Source organism: Phyllostomus discolor, chromosome 7 (assembly GCF_004126475.2).
Source record: "Phyllostomus discolor isolate MPI-MPIP mPhyDis1 chromosome 7, mPhyDis1.pri.v3, whole genome shotgun sequence".
Lineage (NCBI taxonomy): Eukaryota > Metazoa > Chordata > Mammalia > Chiroptera > Phyllostomidae > Phyllostomus > Phyllostomus discolor.
The window spans coordinates 71153963-71167307 of record NC_040909.2 but is presented as its reverse complement, the minus strand read 5'-3'; the positions used below and the strand labels follow the sequence as shown (position 1 = coordinate 71167307).

The 13345-nt window shown below is 36.0% G+C and overlaps 1 protein-coding gene across 1 annotated transcript in view; it reads left to right on the top strand.

Annotated features, from left to right (window-relative positions):
• Positions 1-2074, top strand: part of RB1CC1 (RB1 inducible coiled-coil 1) — a 92334-nt gene extending 90260 nt beyond the window's left edge. Inside the window, 1 exon segment of the mRNA XM_028518117.2 lies at positions 652-2074. Within this exon segment, the coding sequence (XP_028373918.1) occupies positions 652-729 (78 nt within the window). The 3' untranslated portion in view covers positions 730-2074.
• Positions 2075-13345: the final 11271 nt, after the last annotated feature.

Sequence of the window (13345 nt, the reverse complement as noted above, 5' to 3'; positions counted from 1 at the left end):
TGCTGTCCTTAACCTTTTTGTTTACTTAAGTTAGACCTTGCATTTAATGAGTATGAATTTGAACCAGGAATTTTATAAGTATATATGTTTTTTATCTTTAGATAGTAGAGGTAGATTACCAATAATTCATCAGTTTATATAGGAAAACAACTATAAGTTTCTGTTCTATACTATTTGTATTAGTGTTTTGCCGAAAAAGAATACAACCTGTTGATTAAAAGTGAATAAATAGCATTGATATTTTCTTATTTTCATACACTACCCCCACTGAAGTAAAATACTTGATGGCCAAAAATACACCTGACTGTAATGTCAGCAATACCAATGCTGATATTACAATCAGTGAAATCTGGTGAACATTTTTCCTAACTCATTGTAATTTGGGCCCCTCTGTTCCAAAACTCTAATGGAACTTAAACTGTGCAGTATCAAGGCTTCCTTGATACTTTAAAATAATGACTTATAGCTCACTTTGTACTATGTTCTTTGTCCTGTGTTCTTCCATCAATATAAGTGGCTCAATATGTTTTTACCTGCTTAGAGGTAGATCTTGTATAGTTTCACAAAGAACCTCCCTCCCACCCTCAGTACTCTAGAATTGAGTAGTATGATATCGTTGTACCTGTGTAATTTGATTTCTTTCCTTTTTAGGCACAAAACAGATTTAAAGTTCCTTTGGGGACAAAATTTTACAGAGTGAAAGCTGTGTCATGGAATAAGAAAGTATAACTTATGGAAGAAAGTTACATTTTCCTGATTTGTCCTACAGTGTTCATTCATCACTCCAAAAACAGCAGGCCGTCTTTTTATACAAAAGTCAACGTGACAGTATGCTTCATTGGTGTATATCATTTACTTTTTAACTGGCGACACTTTAGGAACAGTAAATTCATCAAGACCCTTGGCTGAATTAAAATGGTTTTGTTTTTGTTTTTACCCACATAACTCTAGAAGTGTGGACCAAACTAGTTCATTTTCTCAAAGGGCGTACATTGTGCATTGTGGCTTATGATTAGCCATATTAATTGCCTGATACATATACATTAGCTTGAACTTAGATGTTAAATGTTAGTTATTACCAGCATTTGTCCTTTTGTGAAATCAATATCAAAAAACTTGCACTCTTTAACACATTCTTTATAAACTGTATAAGTGCTTCAAAACTAAAGAAAGAGGAGTGTTATTGCATGCAGATAATCATAACTTTGAGTTTGCCTCTGTAGATTACTAAAGCAAATTGTTTCATTTATTTTTTTAAATGCCCTTTGATGTTTCAAAACAAAAAAAACTCATTTGATTGATTGATTTTTAAGATCAGCCATAATTAGCAGTCTTTAAAAGCACTTTCAATAGATTGGTCACCTGGGTTCTAAAGGGAAGAGTGTGCTATTGACGTTTCCAAATGAAGCACTGAAGCCTTCCCAACATCTTTATTATTCTGTTTGGAATAATTATATTGATGGAATTAAAATTCATGATTGAGTTTCAGGAAAAAAATTTATTGTACATTAACCATTTAGAAGTCATTTAAATAACAAAATATTGTAAAAGACATGTAGAATTTTAAAACAATAAAGATTTGAAACTGTATATGTGTGTGCCTTTTAAGATGGATACATTTTTAATATATTTGAGTGATTGCTGGGATATGGGAAAAACTTGTTCTGTATTATATAAAAAACATGTTTATTACAAAAATGTTCTTTAATTATATACTATGTAACAGGGTAAAACAGTGTTATGTAGAATAGAATTGTGTAAACTAGATCTTTAGACATTGCTGTGGAGCAAAAGTATTTAAATTAGTTGAATTGGATGAGGTTTGTTGCTAGAGAACAATAAAATGATTTTTTCCAGAAAATATTTAATTTCTTCATAAAAATAAGTTAAATATTTTTTTAAATATGTATGTCTAATAGTACAGAAAATGGAATAAACACCATAGTGTATAGAAAACTTGAATTTGACAGCATATTAATGAATAAATGAACAAATGACTTCACATGTTTCTATTTAATCCTTCCATGACATCTTAATGCAAAGAATACCAAAGCAATAAATTACTTTACATACACAGTGGTTTTTTTTTTTGTTTGTTTTTTTAAGCAGATTTGATTGGGTCTAAATGAATCTGCCAGGTGAGTCATGTTACTTAATCAGTGCCCTTCAAATTTGATGTGTGGTCATTGTTGATTTGTAGTGGGCTGACACATGACATCAAATTCATTGTCTCAATGCTGCTCTGTAATTCTGTTGCTTATAGTTTTTCTTATATCCATCTTGTCAATGTTCATATATATGCTGATAAAGCAAAAAGGAAATACAATCTTTGTTAAAAAGAAGAAGAAATAAGAAACCTGGCCTTGGCTGAGGAGCTCCGTTAAGTAAGAGTGTCGTCCCAGTACACCAAGGTTTTGGGTTTGATTTCCCATCAGGGCACGTACAAAAATCAACCAGTGAACGCATAAATAAGTGGAAAAACAAATCAGTGTTTCTCTTTCCCCAATCCCCCTCTCTAAAATCAATAAATAAAAAGAAATTAAAAAAAGAAAAATGAAACCTGAAAATAAAAACTCACGAGTTATATTTTTACCTTTGGGTGGTTAAGGAAAGTGTACTGTGACCTTTGGCATCACATGCTTGCATTCCAGGTCTAGATATAACTTAACTTTCGGCAAGTTGCATAAACTCTGAACCCAGTTTTCTCATGTATAAAATGGTATAATAATAGGACCAAACTCATAGGGTTATTTTGAAGATTAAGTGATAAAAATTATAAAGCTAAGGTGATTTGAACAATTTCAAAAAAGCAGATTAAGTCCTCAATAAACATTAGCTCTTCTCAACATTTTGAAAACCTGTGAGTTCACTATTCAAGTTCTAATATGGCTTTCTTTATTACAAGAATGAATATTTAAATCATGTTTCACTTTAAGTAAACTTTAGGTATACGTGAATTGTGTGAATAGTTGTATTTATTTTGGCAAGGATGGCTGGATATACTAAGAAGAGAATGAACAAAAAATTTAAAATTTTTATTTTTTTTTTATTTTAAAAATTATCAAAAAAATAGTATGTCCCTAAGCCCCTGTCGTGTTTCCCAGTTTGCCATCTAGAGGTGGGTTTTGCTTTTTCATCCATTTTTATCTTATGTTCCAAATTATATGACTATACTGCTATTTCTTGATAAATCAATTACATTATTGATACTCTTTTTCATGTGATAGAAAGACTTGATTACTTCTTAAGAATTTGCTCTGCTTTCTTTTGCTTTCTAGTTGGTTCATTAGCATTTACATTATCTTGTCTAGTGAGCCAAGTCCTGAACTATGAATACATTTCCTTTCTTGTACCATTTAGGGTCTTTATTTGAAGATTTTCTGGTTTGTGTGTGTGTGTCCTATTGTGTAATTATCTTAGCTTTAATCTTTTCAAATATTTCTTCACATATGAAGTCCCATTTTTCTCAAAGACTTCATCTTGGAAACAGCTGATCTGCTTCAAAGGGATCTGTTGCTCTCTAAGCCTAATATACTGTATTCTATGAATATGAAGTAACGTTAACATTTTTTTGTTAGAAAGCCTTTGTTTCTTGGGCTCTCTTGCTGGAGCTTATGATTAAGTTACTTTCTGGGAAAGAAATATTAGGAAAATTTTTTTTCTGAATTTGCAAATAGGCTCACATTTGACAGGTTAACAGGATACTCAATTTTTCAGAAATTTCTCCATTGTTTTTTACTTTCCAAGTTATTGTTTCAAAAACTAATGCCATTCCATTTGTGTTGTTATAGATTATATATATATTTTACCCTACTCCTATTTGAAGAGCTTTTTAGGCCCAGAACTATAAAATGGTATGATAATGTTTCCAATCACTTTTCTTGCTGTTAAGTCAGTGAATCTTTGCAACCTAAGGATTCATGTCCTACACCACTAAGGGGAGGTTTTAAATTTTTTGGTTACTCTTTAAATGTTTGCTAAACCTTTTAGATCTCTCTTTTCCTTGTATTTTGATTTCCTATTTTCTAGCTGATTGGTAAACTTGAGTCTTTTCTGAGAGTTTTCTTACTGTTTCCTTTAAACCATGTCTCTGAATTTTTATGTTGGCAATTATGGTTTTAACTTTCAAGAGTGCTGATTACCTTTCATGATAGGATCCATTATCTTGTCCCATCTCTCTGAAAATATAAATTGTTTTTCTATAGTTTTATTTCCTCTATTGTCTCCAAGAAATTTTTTATTATTTTTGTGTCAAAATATGTATGCTTGTTTTTAATCTAGTTTCTAATTTAAATCACAAACATTTCTTTCTGTCACATGCTTTTAAATGTCTGCATAACAGTAAGATATTCCATCGTATGAATGCATCATGGTTTGTTTTTTTTCTTTAATTGTTGATGCTAGTACACATGACCCCATTTTCCACTCCCTTTGCCCACCTCTACCCAGCCCCCACACCCCCTTCCCTCTGGCCGTCACCACACTGTTGTCTGTGTGTCGTGCATATATGTTCTGTGGCTAATCCCTTCACCTTTTTTCATACAGTGCCGCCCCACTATTGTTTCTATTTCATGTAGGAAGTATTTCCTGAATATCTGGTGGTGTTTATCCCCTCAGATTCAAGACTACAGCATTAAAAAGGTGATGGCCAACTTTGTTTGAAAATCCTTTCACCTCTATCTAGAAAACAAAAAAAAAATTAAACTTTATGAAATCTTAGAAACCATCTGGCCCCCACTCCATTTTGTTTTTTATTTTAAAGTGAACAATCTCAGTACTTTGAATAGATATATATATATACTGAAGGTTCATAGTCCATATGAATTCTAGGATTGACTTTTCCATTTTAGTCTTCCAGTTTATAAGTGTGATATCTTTCCATTTATTTATATCCTCTTTAATTTCCTTCAGAAATGTTCTGTAGTCTTCAATAAAAGTGAAAATGAGCATTCTTGTGTTGTTCCTGCTCTTGGAGGAGAAACCCTTTCAGTTGTTCACCATGGTTTATGGTACGATGGGTTTTTCACTTACGGCCTTTAGTTCCCTTCAATTTCTAGTTTGTTGGGTGTTGACTTTTGTGATAGCTGACGTGGTGGCCTTTTTTATTTTAAAATGTTTTTCTGCATATGTGTTTAACAGAGTACAATCCCCTTAAAAATTATGTGGGTTTCATACAAAACACTCGAGTTCTCTACATGCTCTAAAATCAGAATTACACAGACCTAACTGAAATGGTATAGAGCTGTGGGGAAACACTTCAGATTGTTAAGAAATACTTTGTCTAGTTAAGAGAGTTTACCAGGCACCACCTTAAATCTGAAGCCTTAAATTAGGGCACACTCAACTTTGATTTGATCATGACGCTGAAGCTATTTCATTGGGAATCCAGCTTGGAGGTACCAGGCCAACCCTACTGGTCCTGAGTCTCCTGTATTTTTTGCTAAATTCTTGCACACTGAACAGTTTATTTCATCTTTTTTTGATGCCTCATTATAGGTAGCTGAAATAAAGCAATTGACTATTTGAACATTTCTTGGAAACTCAGCCAGAAGCACACATTTGTTAGTTTTGCCAAGTGTTTTGCTACTTCATGTCACCATCTTTCCAGCTTCCACTAGTAGTTAGTTTTCTTTCCTAACCTTCACAGAGAGTTTGTTCACTATTCTAGCCTTGGTCAGACAGTGCCAAATGTTCAAGGTTTTTTTTTATGGCATTACCTCACTCCTGGTACCAATTTCTGTATCAGGTGATGTGTGACTGCTTATTCCAGACTGTGGCTTAAAGTAACATCTTGCAAGGCTGCAGTCATCTGTTGACTCAATTTGGGCTGGATGTTCCATAATGCCTTCACTCAGGTGTCTGGGTGAAGGGCTGTCATCAAAGGTGCCTTGGTACTTTCTGTGGCTTCTGTCAAAATACCCTGGGTTTCTAAACAAGGGCAGCAGTAGCATTCCTAAAAGTGGCAGTGAAAAGCAGAAGCTTGGATGTCAAATTGGTCAAACTAAGTCACAGAGCCATCCAAGATTCAAAGTGTAGAAGGAGTAACTGTAAAAAATTCTTTTGTAAACCACCATACTTTTTTTGAACTTAGGTATAGAATAGCGTATTGCCCCTTAATATTTCGATACAGATATCCTTGAAGATTTAAAGCAGCAGTAATTTAATGACACCTAAAGTCAGAAAACTAATGTTTAATTTTTATAAATGTACCTATTAAGCTATCTAGTGAAAACTGGGAAGCAGTTAAAAATACTGGTGTTTACCATTTGATAGCATTTGTTTAGTTACACTATCAGAATATAAACAAGCCGCTTTTTACCAGTTTTTAAAAATACTTTGTATAATTTGTAATCTTTATCAGTAAGATGAAAATTCTTGCAAACAATTCTTAACATAGTAATGACTATACACAGCAGATGTAAGCTGTATGGTTTACCTCCTTTGGTGTCTCAGACTTGGAGACCATTCAGACTGAGCTTTACCAGTTTCTTTCCCACCTTATAATAAGGCCTAGTAGCCATGTAAGTACTTAGTGGAAACAAGTGGCAAGCCTCAATATAACAATTCAAGTTGTACTCTGTTACTGATCTAATCAAAGCAATAATAGGATGCATGTATCACATAAGAATATACCTACAGGTGTGTGCGTCCTTAGTGTCCATGCCCCATTAAAATACTGTGTCATTAAACCATTTTAACAGATGTCACCCATTCCTATTCAGGGTGCTAGGCCTGGTAAAGGTAGAAATTGCTTCATCCTAACTTAACTATCATAATAGTTTAGTGTTGGAAATTTAGGAATTTCCAATACTTGTGGCTTTCAGGAGCCATTTTAGCACGTGGTCTATGTTGCTTCAGAAAGATCTCTTCAGTTTTGTGGAATCTGATAGAAAAGATGCTTCTGACAGTCTAATTCCAAATTGACATTATAATACCCTTTCCTTAGACTGATTTAGAAATGCCACCGATTAATTCCTCTACTAGTCAGAATAGTAATATTATTTGGTGAATAGCTCACATAGGTGTTACTTGTAATCTCTTTGTAGTTCTGTTCCACTAGTGGATATCTATTTAACCAGCTCAGGCTTCTGAGAGGAATTGCTTGATTTCTTAAAGAATGAGTTATTAAACTTAACTCCTACAAAAGTGTAAGGCCTAATCTCAAGCTTATTCAATACCTGAATTCTCAGCAATTGCAGTCATATTCATGTATTACAAGCTTATCTCTTCTTCCAACCTGTTTGGGAAGTATTTCTGGGTATGTCACCGTATGGAGGCATTATTTTAAAAACAGGCAATACTTGGTCTAGCAAAAATGTGTACTTTTCGGTTTTTATGCTACCATATTCTTAATCAGGTCCTTTTAAAAAATATTTTTTATGAATATTCCTAAAATCATCCTTCAGTATTGAAAAATACAAGGAAGCATGAGAGCTCTTACTAAAAATTAGCACTGAAAATGTGCATAATATAAAATTTTAAGATGCCTTACAAATAATATCATTATATAATAGTAAGAGCATTAAGAAATGCTGCTGTATAGGAGACTTAGTCGCTGATCCTGATATTTCTGTGGCAGTCTGGGGTGCCAGACAGGTCATGTTCCAACTGTGGTGCCTGGTGTTTCCTGAAGCACCTCCACATTCACCGGTGATGCCTACGAATGATTGTAGCATTAGAGAAGCTTTTCAAACAATGACGTTTTTATTTTATTGGAAAACTAGCCATTATTTGTTATCTATAATTAGAATATTTTCAGTTGAGATAGGTGAAATCTCACATCAGCTAAGTGATAATTCCTACAGTGTATATGTTCAGAATATATACACTACAAGTTGTTACTTAAATCATTACTTTTTTATAAGCATGACAGTCCTGCTATCTTCAAAATATCCTGACTCAACCCATTTTTTAAAAGATAAAGATCATGAATCAGTAGTATGAGTTTTTCCATGTTGACATGAAGGCAGGCCATGTCACAGGGGATGTGGTTCTGGTATAAACCAGATGAGTAACATAGTTGCCAAGGGTTTGTAGTATAGTAATTGATGAATTCTTGTCCTCAAAAAGAATTATCACAAGTCTGTCTTGTGAGGTAGAAATTGGAGCAAGGTTGTCCAATAGCCAAAGTTGTCCAGCCGTGTTGTCTCATTTGGGGACGTTCCTTCTCAATGCTACTCACACTGACATGTCCTTCCCCCAGCACACTTTCCTAGTTTTTCCTCTCAACTCCCTTTGGTTAATGCTGCCTTTTTAATGCTCAATTGTTAGCTTCTTGAATTTTCTAAATTATATGTGACATACAATATTAGTTTCAGTGTACTACATAGGGATTAGACATTTATACACCTTTGTGAAGTGATCACCATGATAAGTCCAGAAAGCATCTGTCACTGAACATTCTATGTTATTGATTACATTTCCTATGCTGTACCTCGCATCCCTGTGACTCGTAATAAGCAGTGTATATTACTAAGCCTCTTCATCTTTATCTCTCATCCCCCTATCCTCCCCTCTGGCAACCACCAGTTTATTGTCTGTGAGCTTCTTTCTGTTTTATTTTGTTTCTTAGGTTCCACATATAAATAAAATCATATGGTATTTGTTTTTCTCTGACGTTTCTATAGCATATAATACCCTTTAGGTCTATCCATGCTGTAGGAAATGGCAGGATTTTACTCTTTGTGGCTGACTAATATTCCATTGCATATATGTACCATCTCTTTTTTATTCACTCATCTATCGGTGACCGTGTATGTGGCTTCCATATTTTTGCTATTGTAAATAACATGGCAATGAACATAGAGACACATTTTTTAAAAATTAGTGTTTTCTATTTCTTCAGATAAATACCCAGAAGTGGAGATTACGGGTTTTGTGGTTGCTATGTTTTTAATTTTTGAGGGATCTCCATAATGTTTTACAGTCCCATCAACAATGCATGATGGTTTCCTTTTCTCCACAAGTTTTAGCTTTTTTGGGGGGGGAGGGTTCTTTTCTTAACTTTTCTAATTTTAATTGTTTTGATTTTTAAAGTTAAATTACATTCTATCATGTCTCTTTTAGACTATAGCCAAATTCATGTTGCTTTGGTTAAACTACTCATTGTTTTAAAACTCCAGCCACACATCCACAGCCTATACGATGATTTCTTCAGATGAGTATTGAATTATTTCTTTAAACTTTTCCAATTTTTATTCATTTTCTGGAAGAAGCATGATTCCCTCTCTCCATATGTTCTCTATAGTGTTTATTAGTATAAGCCAACCTAGAACTGAAAATGTATAAATCTTGAAAATTTCAATGCTTTCAGCACAATAAAATACCTGCTCAGTGCTTATTACCAACTTCTTTTTTTAAAAAAGATTTTACTTATTTGTTTTTAGAGAGAAGGGAAGGGAAGGGGAAAGAAAGGGAGAAACCAATGTATGGTTGCCCCTTGAGTTGGGGACCTGGCCCACAACCCAGGCATGTGGCCTGAATGGGAATTGAACCAGTTACCCTTTGGTTCACAGGCCTGCATTCAATCCACTGAGCCACACCAGCCAGGGTAGCAACATTTCTAATTCTTTTAGTTACAAAGCTTGTCACTAAAATTTAGGATTAGATGGAGTTTAGAAATTCTCCTTTAAGTAATACCTGACATCAAATGAATCTGTGTATTCATGTAACAGTGAAATTCAAAAGTTTTATTTTGGCTAGAGAGGACGAAGCAAAATGCCTCTTATTGCACATGTAGCATTTACTTAAAAGGCTGCGATTACAAAATGGAAGATAGCTAACATTGTAGAATATTCTTTAAAATTACTTTTGCAATATTCTTGTTGAAGCTTTTTTAAAGTATATTTTGTTGATTATGCTATTACAGTTTTCCCAGTTTTCCTCCTCTATCCCCCCTCCACCTGCTCCCCTAACCCTCCAGTATTCCCCCCTCTTAGTCCACGTCCATGGGTTGTACATATAAGTTCTTTGAGTCTTCTGTTTCCCATACCATTTTTTATCTTTCCCTGTCTACCTTATACCTACTCACCATGTTTCTTCTTCCCAGTACCTTTTCCCCCCTATTCCTCCCTTCCCCCTCCCCACTGAAATCCCTCAATGTGATCTCCATTTCTCTGATTCTGTCCCTGTTCTGATTGTTTGCCTAGTTTTTAATTTTGTTGTTTTTCTTTTCTTATAGGTTCATTTGTTGATAGTTGTGAGTTTGTTGTCATTTTACTGTTTATATTTTCTATCTTTCTTTTCTTAGATAAGTCCCTTTAACATTTCATATAATAAGGGCTTGGTAATGATGAACTCCTTTAACTTGACCTTATCTGGGAAGCATTTGATCTGCCCTTCCACTCTAAATGATGGCTTGGCTGGATAGAGTAATCTTGGATGTAGGTCCTTGCGTTTCATGACTTCCAACATTTCTTTCCAGCCCCTTTTTGCCTTCAATATTTCTTTTGAGAAATCAGCTGATAGCCTAATGGAAACTCCTTTGTAGGTAACTGTTTCCTTTTCTCTTGCAACTTTTAAGATTCTCTCCTTGTCTTTAATCTTGGGTAACTTAATGATGATGTACCTTGGTGTGTTCCTCTTTGAGTCCAACTTCCTTGGGACTCACTTGGCTTCCTGGACTTCCTGGAAGCCTATTTCCTTCGCCAGATTGGGGAAGTTTTCCTTCATTATTTGTTCAGATAAGTTTTCAATGTCTTGCTGTTGTTTTCCTTCTGGCATCCCTATAATTCAGATATTGGAATGTTCAGGTTGTCCCAGAGGTTTGTAAGGCTCTTTTCACTTTTTTGAATTCTTGTTTCTTCATTCTGTTCCAGTTGGATGTTTATTTCTTCCTTTTGTTCCAAATTGTTGATTTGAGTCCTGGTTTCCTTCCCGTTACTGTTGCTTCCCTGAACATTCTGCTTTATTTCACTTTGGGTATCCTTCATTTGTTCTTTCATTTTTCAATCAAGCTCAATCAGATTTGTGAGCATTTTGATTACCAGGGCTTTAAATTCTCCATCAGATAGGTTGGTGATCTCCTCCTCACTTAGCTCTCTTTCTGAGGCTCTACTCTGTTCTTTCATTTGGGCCATATTTCTTTGTAAGGGTGTGAGGCCTTAGGTATTCACTAGGGCAGGGCAATGCTCTTTGCTGCTCAGAGGAAGTGCTTGTGGGGGAGGGGCAAGAGAAGGAACTGTGTGGCTCTCTTGCTTGTCTCTAGTTCACTTTTCAATGTACTCTTGGACTCTCCTGTGAGACTTGGAGCTTCTCCTACCATGGAGACTCCAGCTGTAGCCCACAGCCAGCTCTGAGTCCAGCTGCTCCTGCACAGCCCGCTGAGCTGGGCAGCCCACCCCACCCCAATGTCTGCAGGATACCATGGTTTTTTTGAGTGGGCCGATCTGGTCAGCTGCCTTGCCTGTCTGGTTATTTTGGTTGAGTTTTTCTTTAATTCCTTGGTTGTGGGAGTTCCATGCAGTTTGATTTTCTGGTGCTTTTGGTTATTTAATGATTTCAGATTGGTTGTTGTCCTCCTTTTAGCTGTACAAGGAAGCAAAGGGTCTCTACCTGTGCCTCCATCTTGGCTGGAACTCCTCCTTGTTGATTTTCTGTCTGAAAGATCTATCCATTGAAATCAAGGGGGTGTTAAAATTTACTATGACTGTATTTTTCTTGATCTCTCCCTTTACATCCATCAAGATTTGCTTTACAAATTTAGGTGCTCCTCTTTTGAGTGTGTAAATATTTACTAGGGTTATATCCTTTTAGTGGATTTTTCCCTTTATCATTATGTAGTGTCCTTGTTTATCTGTTACTGTAGCCTTGGTTTAATATAGCTTTACCTATATTTATTTCTATCCATGTTTTTTGGTAAAGTCTTAGCATGCTTATAAATCTCTTTTGTTTCTCTCAACACTACCTATATGGTTCAGAGGTTTAGTTCTAAATTTTTTTTTCTAGAATTACAAGGATTGAGTAGAGTTCACCATCTTTTCCAGCCTTGAACTACATCCCTCTCTCAGATGTGTTTGCATATAAGGACCCTGATGCTTAGAGAAGTAAATGGACTAGCCCACAGTCAGGATCATGAATTCTAATCATTACTCACCAGTTCTACTCCTAAAGACAAATAGAAATGCCCCTATCTGAAATTAACTCCTATTTCTAGTTTCTCATTTTTTATCATGGGCACCATTCCTCTCCCTTCTTCCCATTTCATTTATACCCTCACTCGTTAGCTGCTATGTGCAAGTGAGAGTGGAGGGATATTTAGTGGGGAGCTTGTGGGCCTAGTCTTCTTTCCTTCTAGTCAAGTCTGCCTCTCCAAAGTGACCACTAGAGGTCTCTAAAATTCAAACACTGTAAGCGTAACATTGTAATTGTACCACTAAGCTAAGATACTCCATATATATGGAAGATGACTTAACTTTTAAATGTATTGTCTGCCTTTGTATGTCTTTGTCTTGTATTTCTTGTCTTTCTGCCTGTTGCTCTATGAGTTCCAGAAAGGCAAGGTGCTTGGCAGAGGCCCTCAACACAAGGTTTTTACCATCCTGTCATTTTGGAAAAGTTCTTTAGCCCACTTCCAACTGTTGGGAACCACCCTGCCTGGTATCAGAAGCCATAACCCCTGCCAAGGCTAAGGCTGAGGGAATGACCTTGGACCATAAGCCAGCAAGGAGACAAAAGCTTATCTCCCTGGCAGGAGCACTGCTTCTGTTCTTTTACTTCACCCTGCCTGGCCTCCAATGCTTGGTCGGTTAGCCAATGATGGGTAAGATTCCCCAAGGGGGGAACGATCTAAGATAGGCATGATCACGTGGGAGGCCCCCAAGGAAGGACTTTGGGGGCTACAGCAAAAGAGGGTGATGTACCCTCGCCCCTCGGCTTTGACAAAGCCTGCGTCCTCATTGTCTGCAAGAAAATCTCCTAATCTCTTGGCTGCCTTACTTCCCTTGCTCCACCTAAGCCTGAAACAATGACAGAGGGTGGTGCAGCCCTGTGGTGTAAAGGGTGGGTTCCCCGGGTGATCAGGCCTAAGAAAGAATATGTAAAATCCTGTGAAACCTGCTTTGTTTAGAATGCTCTCAATTAAATTATAAGGGTCCAAGGAAGAAGTAAGTTTGTTCCTTGAAGTTTTTTTACAGCTTTTTAGCTATCTGACCCTGACTCAGAATAGGTCCTCAGAGTTCCTTGTTATTTGATCCTTATTTCCGGGCAATGAGTAGTGAGCTTTACCTGAATTCCTGTGTAAACGAACCCAATAAAAGCTGTGAGGGAAAGGCTCTTGGTCCTTCTCCTGTGAGAGATTGGCCACCTTTCCTCCCCAAGCAGATCATGTCTTAGTAGACTTATTCTC